Consider the following 13,026-nt stretch of genomic DNA (forward strand, 5'->3'; position numbering starts at 1 on the left):
GTTCAATTGTTTTACATTTCTCTTTACCAACTGTGTTATTCCTGTAAGTCACAAAAAGACTAAGAAAAGGTCTTTAAATATATATTTCTGAATACTTTTTGTCTTGTACTCTCCATAAGGTTTCAATTACTGTTCAGATCAGCAGATCACATCTGTAGCATCTTTGCCCAAAGATGCTATTACAGCCACATGCAGTTACTTACTAGAGAAGCTTACTTAATAAGCTCATACTTCACTATTAAGTGACTGTACTGATATCCAGCTATATAAATCAGTGGCTTGATTTCCACTGCCATCCCCCCCAACTCCCCTGTGTTCCATTAGGATAGCGCATAGTAGCTCTTACAGTACTTGGTAAAGGTTAGAGATCACTTAGTTTATTAAAAGAAAAATATAAGGCTTCTGATCCATGTTTTAAAATCTTCTTTTAGGTTATCACAGTACTGTAATCTAAAGACACCTTTCTTTATAGTACTACACTGCAGAGGACCTTTAATGCAATGTGTGAGCAGAGCACTTGGTTGTGGTTTGGGTTTTTTGAGGGTTTTCTTTTGTTGTTTGTGAATCTTTTCTGGACATGCGTGAGTTAACCATTCCTTTTTGTCTTTTTAGGGACCTTTGTCGCCAGGATAAAGCATGTGAATATTACTTCAGCATAGATGCAGATGTCGTGCTGACAAACCCAAAAACTTTAAGAATACTGATAGAACAGAACAGGTGTAGTATATCTCTTGATTTTATAGAATTTCCTCTGGCTTGGAAGGATTCTCTGGGGCCCATCTCTGAAGAGAATGATATGGTCTAAGCAGGTTTTATGAAATGAATTAAGATTTCCCTGACTAATGATTTCAAACTTGGTCACACACAAAATGTTAAAAAAAACCAACCTCAAAGAACAACAACAAAAAAACCCCAAAACAAAACCAAACAAAAACTCCCTAGAGTTTACTACTCTGGTATTGCACTATTATTACTTTCTTTTTAAATCATAGGTGCAATAAAATAGTGGAAAGGTATTGGAGATGAAGCAGCTGTAATGACCAGTTTCTCCTTGTATTAGTATGCTCTCTTAGAGTTATACAAAGTTGTGACTTTATCAGCAGCAGCTTTCAGCAGACTGGGCCCACTGTGAATGCTATACACTTCACTCCTGCCAATTTGTAAATTCCCATGTTAGGTAGGTAGTGTTTCCTTGTTCATAGCAAATCTGGGAATCTCAGGTGTATCACAGAAAGATAAATTATCAATGTCTAGTTTGACCTACTAGTGAGAAGGGATGGAGCTTAAGTAAAGATGTGGCTGCCAGTCCTTTGCATTATATTCCTTGTAATAGTGTTGTAGAAAGGGGCTAAAAGCCAAGTACACTAGGTGGAAGAAACAGAAGCTTTGCAAAATATATCTACCATTAGGCACCCTCTGAAACAAAGTGCCATTTTATTCTTTTTATTCTGGTCAACTTAGATTTCCCCTTTTGACTCTATTAAATTTTGGGTAAGCCAAGTCTCACTGTGTTTTATTTTTATTTTCATGTCTTTGACTTTGTGATGCTTTTTCTCATTATGCTATGGGCAGTATTTTTTTGCTTGACTGAAAATCAAGCCACCTCTGATTTATAGGAATCTTTGCTTCTGTTACGCTAATGTTGTTTCTGGGCAGTGGGTGCTTGGATGCTGTTTCTTCCAGCTTAAGTTCAGAATTGCCGTTCCAAAACTTGACAGTCATTGGTGTTTTAACTATGCTGTACTCCAAACTGTGTAAAGCTGGTATATTTTGACATATAGTCTATGTATAACAGTTCGTGTTTTTTTTTTTTGTTCAATATGTCACTTCACAGAAAGATAATTGCTCCACTTGTAACTCGTCATGGGAAGCTTTGGTCCAATTTCTGGGGTGCTTTGAGCCCAGATGGCTATTATGCTCGATCAGAAGATTATGTTGATATTGTCCAGGGGAACAGAGTGTAAGTAATTGTAAGCTAATTTTTAAAGTCAAGGCACCCAGTATGGTTATTAGCAAAATATTCTTACATTTTCATGCAATATGGTATTATTCCTGAAGAGCTTAGGTTAGTTATATTGTGTAGCTTTTTCTATTTCACAGAAATGCATTTGTTTTCCCATTTGTTTTTTCCCATTCACAGCTTCAATAAAGAAGCAAAGTGTTTAACGCAATGATCTGGTATTAGTAACGGACATTAGTCATTACCAGTACCTGTCTGATAGTGTCTGGTTACTCTAGCGGTGCATAATACAGAAAATGGCAAGACAAACAAATAGCAAACCCAAAACTGTATCCCAGGAACCTCAGTCAAAAGAAGTGATTGTTGCATTCATCAAATGACTTCTTCATCTCTTTGGGGCAAATGTTTTATCAGCTGAACAGCTATAATTTCTTCATGTGTTTTTTCCTGTATATTATGTCAGATATATCTTAAGCAGCTCTTGAGAAATACTTTCATCACAGCCTTTTGGGTTTGTCCTTCCCCTAAATGAATGTGGTGTAAGTTGTTCTAAGCTTGACTCTTCCATGCAGTGATGCCTTTTCATTGCCATGGAAGAACAAAAAGGTCTGAAACAGATTGACTGCTTGGATAGGACTGGCTCGTTTTCAGTCGCACTGAAAGATGTGCTCGTGGCAGTGGGAGGGAGGAAATCTGCAGAGCGAGCATTGTGACAGCAATGCTTTTTTGTTGATATTGGCCCAACTCACATAAATACATGGCCTGCTGTGGTCCTTGGGTATTTGTGTGAAGAGGTCAGACCAGCTGTGTGAAGCCTCAGTGAAGTCTTTAAACTCATTTAAAAATCTGTTTTAGAATTACTTTCTCCATCTGGTAGTGTAGAATAATATTATAAAAGAGTTTGACTGATTGCCTTAACTATGGAAACATGAAGTACATTTGTAGTTAAAACTCTTTAGAGAATTTGACCTTTCTATTTTTTATAAAAATACTTCATAAAAGTTGAATTACTGCCTACGCCTACATTTGAGATGTCCACAATGTCCAGCTGTAGTTTTTCAAATGTCTTGGGAACCTTTCACCTTCATGTCCTTGAAACTTACTTAGTCTTGTCAGCAAATACAGAGACCCTGATGTGGTAGAATAGGCAACAAATTAGTTTTCATAGCTTTAAACTATTTGCATTTGGTTTTTTTGGTTTGTTTTCTTTTTTTTTTTTGTCGTTTTTTTTTTTTTTTTTTTTTTTTTTTTTTTTTTTTTTACAGAGGAGTATGGAACATTCCTTATATGGCTAATATATACTTAATTAAGGGACAAACTCTCAGATCAGAGATGAAGGAAAAGAACTACTTTATGCGTGATAAGTTGGATCCTGATATGGCTCTCTGCAGGAACGCCAGGGAAATGGTAAGGTGTATCTATAGCAGCTTGCTTTTAAATACACACAGACTTCTGTGTCCTGCTACACTTGACTGCTTCACTTGATTGATCTTGGATATTATATTTTTACTTTAATTCAAAGTACTGGCCAATTTTTGTGACATAGAACACTTTAGGGGTACTTCTTTAAATTGCTGAGAACAGAGGTTTTGGCAAGGCCAGTGCACTGGTGCACTGACTGCATGATGGTTTTTACTTAAATTCACTGAAAATTCCTATTGAGGTTAAAATACCTTCCTCGTTGGCGCAACCTCAGCAGATGAAAGAGGGCTCAACTTCTCTGCTGTGTATGGCTTCAAAATTATCAATGCATTTAGAGCATCTCTATTATGCACGTTTTTATACAGTGTGAAACTTCTAGCAGACTAAGTTGGAATATTTTGCAATTTTATATTTAAGTAGATACATATTTAAACTAATGATGGACAGTGTTGATATAAAAAGCCTAAGAGATTTATGAAATGGTAGGAATCTTCTTAAGGAGCATGAATTACTCATTAATTTCTCCAGATAGATTAAAACTGTATCAGAAATTTGTTACTTGCATTAAGCTGTAAGTAATGAGAGAGAACTTATTTGTACTGTAAAATTATGAATATGTAAATCCACGTTTCTACTGATATTTACACTAGTTTCAGCACAGAAACAAATAAGACCTAAACCAGACCTATTTCCAGACACTATAGCATTGAAAAATAATTTTGCTGAATTGAACAAGAAAAGTTGGCAAGTATTAATTTTTTTTATTCCCTCATAACAAGGCATGATCTCCTTTGTTTGTTATGATTCTTCAGAACATCCCCATCCAATTCTGTTGTATTCAAACCCTCTCAGCATCAGTTATTGCAAACCTGTGCTTCCCATGCGCTCATTAAACTAATCTGACTGGCTCATCAGAAAATTGCTTTCTCTTTTCCTCTTTCTCAGTCTGTGCTGTACGATGGTCTGGTACATGCTTGGTTTTGTATTGCAGCAGATAAGAAGGGGCTGGTGGAGACAGCTTTGACATGTGTATTATGAGCTTTGCTTGGAGATGCATGTTGTCTGTAAAGGCATATCAGCTTTTGATCAAAGGCTGCCATTTCCCTAACGTAACTGTGGAAACCTAATAGTAGTCGGAAAAAGAGAAAGAGATTATGTATCAGAAAACTGATGTGATGATTCTCCTTCATTTTAGACTTTACAAAGGGAAAAAGACTCCCCTTCTTCGGAAACATTCCATATGCTCAGACCCCCAAAGGTGTTGCTTTATTTTTTTTTTATTCATTAGTTACTATTACGTGCAGTATTATTCTACCACAGGAAGATACTTCTCCTCTGTCCACTTACTGTAACGAAATACTGCTGTAGCTTTCTCTTCAGTCTTCTAAGGTTCAAGTTTTTGCCAGGGAGAGGTTCTTCACAACCAGCTCAAAGCATCTTAGAGAGGCTCGTTGTTTCTTCAGGGGGTTTCTCAGTGCTTCTGAGGTCAAGGTGTGCTGAAGCTGTGCTTCCATAGCTAAAATTGATTCAGCAGCCCTAGGAAGGGACTAAGCTCAAATCGCTAGCAGGTCTGCCAGGACCCCTCTGACTACACAGGGCAGTTGTGAAATTGATGTCACTTTAAGCTGTTTTTCTTGACCCAGACCCTCCTTATTCTCCCTGCTGCAGCTATTTCATGATTTGGTAAGTGCCCAAAACTGGGCATGTGTTTAACATAATCATTATCTTTCTAACAGTTTAACTCTTTTTCAGACAAAAACATAGACAGAAATACCAAAGTATCCAAATGGTAATGTCTTCATCTGCTGCAAATCCAAAAGTCACAAACACTTCAGAAATGAAGTTTTAGTCTGAAAAACAGTAAACTAAAAAAAACCCCCACAGAACCTAAGTCTCTTTTAAAAAAGACTATTTTCTGCTACTATTTCTAATCAAGACAGTTTTGTTAATATCTTCTGTTAATAGCTTGATAATAAAGCTGTATGTTACCACACTTGATATCTTGCACATATTCTGCAATGTTTGCGTAGGTGAACATACTGCAAAGTGCTCAGCTATTTTGTATCCTGATCTGAATATTCTTATATGCTGTATTTGCCAATATCTTTTTATTTCAGGCCAATTCACCAGAAGGATCATGTAGTGAATACTCTGAAATAAGTTTCTTGTTCTGACTTCCATTAGCCCTTTTATTATTAGCTTATTCTTTCAGTTTTTAATCAGAAACTAAACCCTAGATGTTGGTTTTCTTGTATGAGTATTTTCAGTTTGAGAACAGATGCTTCCACTGTGTCTGCTTAGGTTTTCTGGAAAACAAATCAACCAATCACTTCTCTGGTTTTTTCCTTTCTATAACTGTATGGGGGTTTACATTATGAACAATACATGTTTTGGTTTAATGTGTTTAGAAAATAAATTCAACCAAATGCTTGTAAACAAGAAATTATGAACACTAGTTGGTGATTAGAATCAACCGTTTGAAAAGTAAAGATGCTAAATGAACAGTATGTGTATAATATGTATGTACAAGTGTGTGATATATTTTATGAAAGTGCAGGCATAAACAAACAGACTTTTTAAAAACATTTTTGCTAAGATGGACATTTTTGCTAATGACATTTTCTCTACTTGGTATAGGGTGTTTTCATGTACATTACCAACAGACATGAATTTGGAAGACTTATTTCTACAGCCAATTACAATACCTCCCACTACAACAATGACCTCTGGCAGATATTTGAAAATCCTGTGGTATGCATCTGATTATTGATGATTATTTTATTCGAAAAATTGTGAAGTTTATTATAAAGGACTTGGGATTTAAAGACTTTGCTTGGAGAACATTTGTTTATTATGCACTAAATATTGGTTGTGTACTAAAAGGTGTTCTCTACCACCCATTTAAGCAAATGACAATATATCATATCAACAAGCCAACTGATGACCAGAGTAAGAAGTTGGAGATATGGCCCTGATGTAACAGGTTTCATGATTTTTGGCATGATGAGAACCAGTTCATTTATGGGTATAAGAAATTGTTTAATTGTTTCCAATGCTTTGAGTAGATCAAATGAATAGAATATAAATTATTCTTTGTCACTTTAAAACAGAACAAATGAATTTATATGTCTTAAAATCATGTTTTTTAGGACTGGAAGGAAACCTATATAAATCCCAACTACTCAAAGATCTTCACTGATAATATAGTAGAACAGGTGGGTATAAGTAGTTTTCTTAAAACTTGTGGGACCGACTGATAATAAATTTGCATACAGTAACTATTTCCATGCAAATGCTGTTTTGGTCTCTGACTGAATAGCTCTTTGATGTTTTGGGTCAGAACTGAATTTTTGTCATTTTGAAAACTAGATGAAAGGAGTCAAAAAAATAATTGCTAGATTGCTCAGAATAATGTAGTTGTCCAAGTAATTGCCTTCTCCAGAATACAGATGTATTTAACTTATTTATTTGAACTAGCTAGTAACACTGGCAGAAGGCCAAATAGAATTTCTCTAGCAGATTTCTGTATTTTCTGGTATCTAGTAAAGGCAAGCTTATCTAGAGACTTTCCTTCTGGTGTGCCTTTCCCTATGGATTCCTAAGGTCTGACAACCATGAATCCAAGGTAAAGCCTTTTGCTGGATGCAAAGAGGTCTTTTTTGTTTGGGTTTTTTTGGGTTTGTGGTGGAGGTGTTTTTTTTTTTTGTTGTGTGGGTTGTTTGTTTGGTTGTTTTTTTTGTCTGTCTGGTGGCTTGCTTTCATGCAACTGATCTGGACAGAGCAGTTCTAAGATGGTAATTGTACCAGTGTTGGATGATCAGTTCTGTGACAGTTAGGGACAGTGATAATGAACTTTGCTTCCTTAAGAAGCTGGGATAAATTTTTTTGTGTTTAAAACAATGTTAAGTTTTAAACTGGTTTTCTTAATAGCTTGTAATGTAGAAGATCAGGGTTGTTATTTAGAGCAACCAGGCCACAGAATGTGTGGGTGCACTGATGTGGTTGTTAATGCTGTGTCATGGCTTACAAGGTAGCTTGTAGTTTTTGCTTCATTCTGTGAGAATGTGCTTGTGGATCAAGACAAAGCTTAATTATTTAACTGTATCTGAATTATGGCTCAGATGAGAACAACTGATTTTCTTTAGTGACCAGGAAAAGTGAAGATGTCCTTTCTTAGCAGTTGAAAATAAAAGATAGCTTAACTCCACTGAAAGGGATGTAGTTTTTAAAATTTTTTTTTTTTTTTTTGCTTTCATAGCCATGTCCAGATGTGTTTTGGTTTCCCATATTTTCTGACACTGCCTGTGATGAATTGGTCGAAGAAATGGAACATTTTGGACAATGGTCTGGTGGAAAACACCAAGTAAGTGTCAGCCTATATAAACATGACCTTAATGAGTGAGTACCTTTATAATAATAAGTCACAGTGTACTGCAACAAACATTTCAACAATTGCTGATGACCTGAGACATCTGCTTCATAGTATAACATGCTTAGTTTAGTCTACCATGTAGCTTGTTCAGTAGATTTAGAGATATTCCTCAATTAACTTGTGGTGGGTGGGCCCTGGCTGGATGCCAGGTGCCCACCAAAGCTGCTCTATCACTCCCCTTCCTCAGCTGGACAGGGGAAAGAAAATATGATGAAAAGCTTGTGGGTTGAGATAAGGACAGGGAGAGATCATTCCCTAATTACCGTCATGGGCAAAACAGACTCGACTTGGGGAAATTTGTTTCATTTATTACCAATCAAATCAGAGTAGGATAATGAGAAATAAAACTAAATCTTAAAACACCTTCCCCCCACCCCTCCTGTCTTCCCGGGCTTAACTTTACTCCCAGTTTCTCTACCTCCTCCCCACCGGTGCCACAGGGGGATGAGGAATGGGGGTTGGGGTCAGTTCATCACACGTTGTCTCTGCCGCTCCTTCCTCCTCAGGGGCAGAACTCCTCACACTCTTCCCCTGCTCCCACAGGAGACAGTCCTCCACAAACTTCTCCACTGTGGGTCCTTCCCACAGGCTGCAGTTCTTCACGAGCTGCTCCAGCATGGGTCCCTTCCACGGGCTGCAGTCCTTCAGGCACAGACTGCTCCAGCGTGGGTCCCCCACGGGGTCACAAGTCCTGCCGGAAAACCTGCTCCAGCGCGGGCTCCTCTCTCCATGGGTCTGCAGGTCCTGCCAGGAGCCTGCTCCAGCGCGGGCTTCCCACAGGGTCACAGCCTCCTTCGGGCATCCCCCTGCTCTGGCGTGGGGTCCTCCCCGGGCTGCAGGTGGATATCTGCTCCACCGTGGACCTCCCTGGGCTGCAGGGGGACAGCCTGCCTCACCATGGTCTTCCCCACGGGCTGCAGGGGAATCTCTGCTCTGGCGCCTGGAGCACCTCCTCCCCCTCTTTCTTCACTGACCTGGGGGTCTGCAGGGTTGTTTCTCTTATATGTTCTCACTCTTCTCTCCAGCTGCCATTGTACAGTTGGTTTTTTTTTTTTTTTCCCCTTCTTAAATCTGATATCCTAGAGGTGCTGCCACCATTGCTGATGGACTCAGCCTTGGCCAGCGGCAGGATCATCTCGGAGCCGGCTGGCATTGGCTCTGTTGGACATGGGGGAAGCTTCCAGCAGCTTCTTACAGAAGTCACCCCTGTAGTTCCCCCGCTACCAAAACCTTGCCATGCAAATCCAACGCAAACCTTGGACTAGCAAATTCAGACACTAACAGTGGTGCGTGGAGTTGCTGTAGTAGTTATCTGACAATTATCCAGGCCTGATCTTGGATAGCTGTTGATAACTTCAGAGAAGTTTTACTCATTTACCTCTTAAGTAGTAATTTGTCAGACTTGTCCCTCTATAGCAGTTACTCACAAATCTTATGAGCTTTTGTGTTTGCAGAAAGTTCAAGGTACTCATTAACTACTGCTAAAATTGGAGGAATGGTTGTCATATTCACAAACGTGGTACCTTGGAAAAGAGATAAATTACAGTCATTATTTTACCACAGGGAGGAGCCTTCGGAAAGGTGTTTGTTTTTCTTTTTTTTTAACATACTTTTATCTTCAAGTTATTTCAACATTTATTACCATGTCAAGTTGAGGCATGTACTCTCTTGATCGGATATAACTTCAGTTGCATCTACATCTCAATAAATAAAACCATTACCCCAGTAAGCCCTTATTTATAGGCAACACAGCCAAATATTGACTCACCTTTTAAAAAATTTCCAATTTTTGCTCATTGATAGCTCAGCATTTTTTTTTTCCACAGCAGTTAGCTGTGAAATTCCTGTACGGCAAGCTCATGTATGCCCACTAAAGCGTTGCTTTGTTGCAGTTTTGTGATTCTGCAGACTTCAGAGAAATATTTGTAGAAGTGCCAGAAACATTTCATGTCCATATTTCAAGGCTATTTATGGTGTTTTCATTAGGACAGCCGTATTTCTGGAGGTTATGAAAATGTCCCAACTGATGATATTCATATGAAGCAAATCGGACTGGATAATGAATGGCTGCATTTCATAAGAGAGTTCATTGCCCCAGTAACGCTAAAAGTGTTTGCTGGCTATTATACTAAGGTATGGGTTTAAAACTTCTGCAGATAATTACTGCATGGCATGACTAATTCTAAGTATTTTATTGAATATACCCTATTTGGTTTGGTTGGGGAGTTCATATATGATGTAGCAGTAGTTATAGATGAATGTTGTTGAGTTGTTAACTCAGCTTTAAGCACAAAAAACCCCAAGACTATGTGTGACTTGGAGGTTCACATGTGGAAGTCTGACTGTATATTTTGTTTCAGGGGTATGCTTTATTGAATTTTGTTGTAAAATATAGCCCGGACAGACAACGGTCACTCAGACCTCATCATGACTCCTCTACATTCACAATCAACATCGCTCTCAACAAAGTAGGAGAGGACTTTCAAGTAAGTTGACAATTTACTGACTTAAAAAATGTTGTCCTTTGAGTGTCAAATGTAATCTCCAAACTAGAGCCCAAATGGATATACTTAAACACCATGTTGAAAAGATGTGTGTCATAAATTGAGCTATATTATTCATTGGTATTTTTGACAAGTACTAAATTTGCTCAATTGCAGGATCCAGAACTGTTGATGCGGTCAGACTGAATTGGTCAAAATGGTTTCAGATGGTGGAGGAGAAGGGGTTTAAAGAAAAACTTTGGCGATGTTAGGCATTTAATTTTTAACATTTCTGAAATGCTTCATTTCTGGACAGTGAAAACCAATTTTTTGAAATACTGTAAATAGTCCTAAGTTGACTCAAATGGCTTCTTTTCTTTACAACTTTTTTAATGATTCTTTTTTAGATCAGCCACAGAATGAAAATTTTCAACTGTTGTTCCTTCCTGGTTTTTTTTTTCCTGAGATAAATTATTTTCTACTCTGATTTTGATTCAAATAAAACAGTCCCCAGAGTATGGAGATAGGGAGGGCAGTGGCAGTAATATCCAGCTTTGACTAGTAGAGAAACTTAACCTGTTACATTTATAAACCTGTATTATTCACAGTCCTTCTTAACACAATGTGTTTGTCCAATTTACTACTTTAGAAAACACACCTTCAGTTTGAAAGCAACAGCGAGATTAATTTATTTAAGACTTGTTTAAATGCTATCCTGAATAGGGATGCAGTCCTGGAACAAGGCCTGTGAACATGATTTGCTTCTTTTTGGTATCATTTACAGTAAAGTTATTGAAGGTGTGTTTGTCAGAGTTGCTGCTTGAATGACTTGTTATCCAGGGAATGCTAAAGCAAAGCAAGTGGAAATCTTTAACTGCAAATGCATGTCTGTTATGTATTGCTCTGAAGATGGTGTCATTTAAATAACCTTGTTAGTAGTGATAGTAAAAAAAAAAAAAAAAAATATTGTTAACAGCCTATTAATAATAGCAAAATATTTTAAGTAGTGAATAAATAAAAAGGAACTTACTCTATTAAAACACAAGGTAAATGTTTGGGGTTTTGTTTTGTTTGTATTTTTACTACAGGGAGGTGGATGTAAATTTCTTAGGTACAACTGCTCCATTGAGTCTCCCAGGAAAGGATGGAGTTTCATGCACCCAGGAAGACTTACTCATTTACATGAAGGACTTCCTATCTTGAATGGCACAAGATACATTGCAGTATCATTTATTGATCCTTAATTTTTTTTCTCCCCCCCCCCTCCCCCCGCCTTCTTCAGCAGCAGTGTTTGATTCTTTACATAAACATTTATTTATAGATTTCTTTTGGAAGATGGTGATAAAAGAAACTTTAAGTTACTGTTCCTAGACAGCAAAGTTACTTTGGGCTAAAAGAATGAAAGAAAGAAAATGTTCTGAAATTGTTGAAGATTTCTCGATATCTGCTCTGAGCCTTGAGTCACAAAGTAAACATGTCCTGCTTGTTTTTCCATTCTGCTGTCTTAAAGAGTAGGTAAGGAGGGAAAATGGAAAAGCATTTTGTAATGAATCAGTTCCTTTGTTGAGGAAAAACCCAAACAACCCTAGATAGAAAATTATCTGAAAAATTTATTGTGGTTTTCATTCAGTAAAGTGACACAGCTAAAGTTTTTGTGGTGTGTATATTTGGTACCAACCAATTAAAAACCACAGCATAAAAACAAAATGAAGTGAATCTTGTATACAGTTGTTGGGGATAAGAAATAATTCCATATGCTGGTATATACTGAAGGGAAAACATCTCAGTAGCCTGTTTTCTTAATTCATTTTCAATGCTGAAATGTACATCTTTAGAAGAAAAAACAAATTAATTGTAGAGATGGAGCAAGGGTTAAATAATTTAGCTAAGAAAAAATGGTTTATCATTTGTTTTGAGAACTCATCCTGTTGAAAACTTAATTTTCTTCACCAAGTGACCTTCATTTAAAATGAGTTATTTTTCCAAATGTGTAATTGCACCGAATTGATACTGGAAATTTGATGTTTATTTTCAGAATGCTGGTAAATTTTAATAATAGGATGTTTTATAAAGACAATTTTCTACTCTTACTTAAAATTACTTGAATTTTGTATCAGGAAAATGAAATGGTGGCAGTCTCTCTTTTACAGCTAAGGGTCTTAACTTGCTGTTTATTTTAAAGAAATCGGTTTAAAATATTCCTACTGTATTTACTGTTTGTAATTTAAAGAAACTTGAAGCTAACTATCTCAAAGTCTACCGTGCCAAAATGCACAACGTGTTGGAAAAACTTGTGAAAAATAAAGGGTAATTTTAAATTAATGTAACAGCTTTTACTTGACTGTATTAGGTAGTTTCTTTGCATGTTTCCATTGTTCTTACAGAAATTTTATTTACTGATGAATATTTTTAAAGGAACTGTAGATACGTTTAGATTGGAAGTTTCTCCAAGTGTCAGTTTTTGGCTTATTTACTCTGTTACTATTGAAATTATTTCTTATATGAGTTGGTGCCTGTGTACCAAACATTGCATTACACTTTCAGAACAACCCCAGCAGGATGGATGTTTCTTGTTTTCTGTACCAACCTTCCTTTTTTTATACAGAGGCTTTTTGATGATCTAAGCAGTAGTTCACTTTTTACCTGCTAATATTTGAAGAAGCTTTATATCACATTCCCTAAACAGAAGCTTTATTTGGAGCTGAAAAGATTGGGAGAGGACATCAAAG

At 37.0% G+C, this 13,026-nt stretch overlaps 1 protein-coding gene across 4 annotated transcripts in view; it reads left to right on the top strand.

The window, feature by feature from the left end:
- Positions 1–12,619, top strand: part of PLOD2 (procollagen-lysine,2-oxoglutarate 5-dioxygenase 2) — a 74,582-nt gene extending 61,963 nt beyond the window's left edge. For 3 of the 4 annotated variants that reach the window (XM_041126806.1, XM_041126808.1, XM_030028561.2), the window contains exons 11-20: positions 613–717; positions 1,835–1,960; positions 3,226–3,367; positions 4,578–4,640; positions 6,020–6,133; positions 6,532–6,597; positions 7,641–7,745; positions 9,801–9,947; positions 10,175–10,300; positions 11,386–12,619. In XM_041126806.1, coding sequence (XP_040982740.1) covers positions 613–717; positions 1,835–1,960; positions 3,226–3,367; positions 4,578–4,640; positions 6,020–6,133; positions 6,532–6,597; positions 7,641–7,745; positions 9,801–9,947; positions 10,175–10,300; positions 11,386–11,541 — 1,150 coding nt within the window. In that variant the 3' untranslated portion in view covers positions 11,542–12,619. The remainder of the gene's footprint in view (positions 1–612; positions 718–1,834; positions 1,961–3,225; positions 3,368–4,577; positions 4,641–6,019; positions 6,134–6,531; positions 6,598–7,640; positions 7,746–9,800; positions 9,948–10,174; positions 10,301–11,385) is intronic. The other variant, XM_041126807.1, reaches the window with a different exon arrangement.
- Positions 12,620–13,026: the final 407 nt, after the last annotated feature.

The sequence above is a fragment of the Aquila chrysaetos genome, chromosome 10, assembly GCF_900496995.4.
Source record: "Aquila chrysaetos chrysaetos chromosome 10, bAquChr1.4, whole genome shotgun sequence".
Lineage (NCBI taxonomy): Eukaryota > Metazoa > Chordata > Aves > Accipitriformes > Accipitridae > Aquila > Aquila chrysaetos.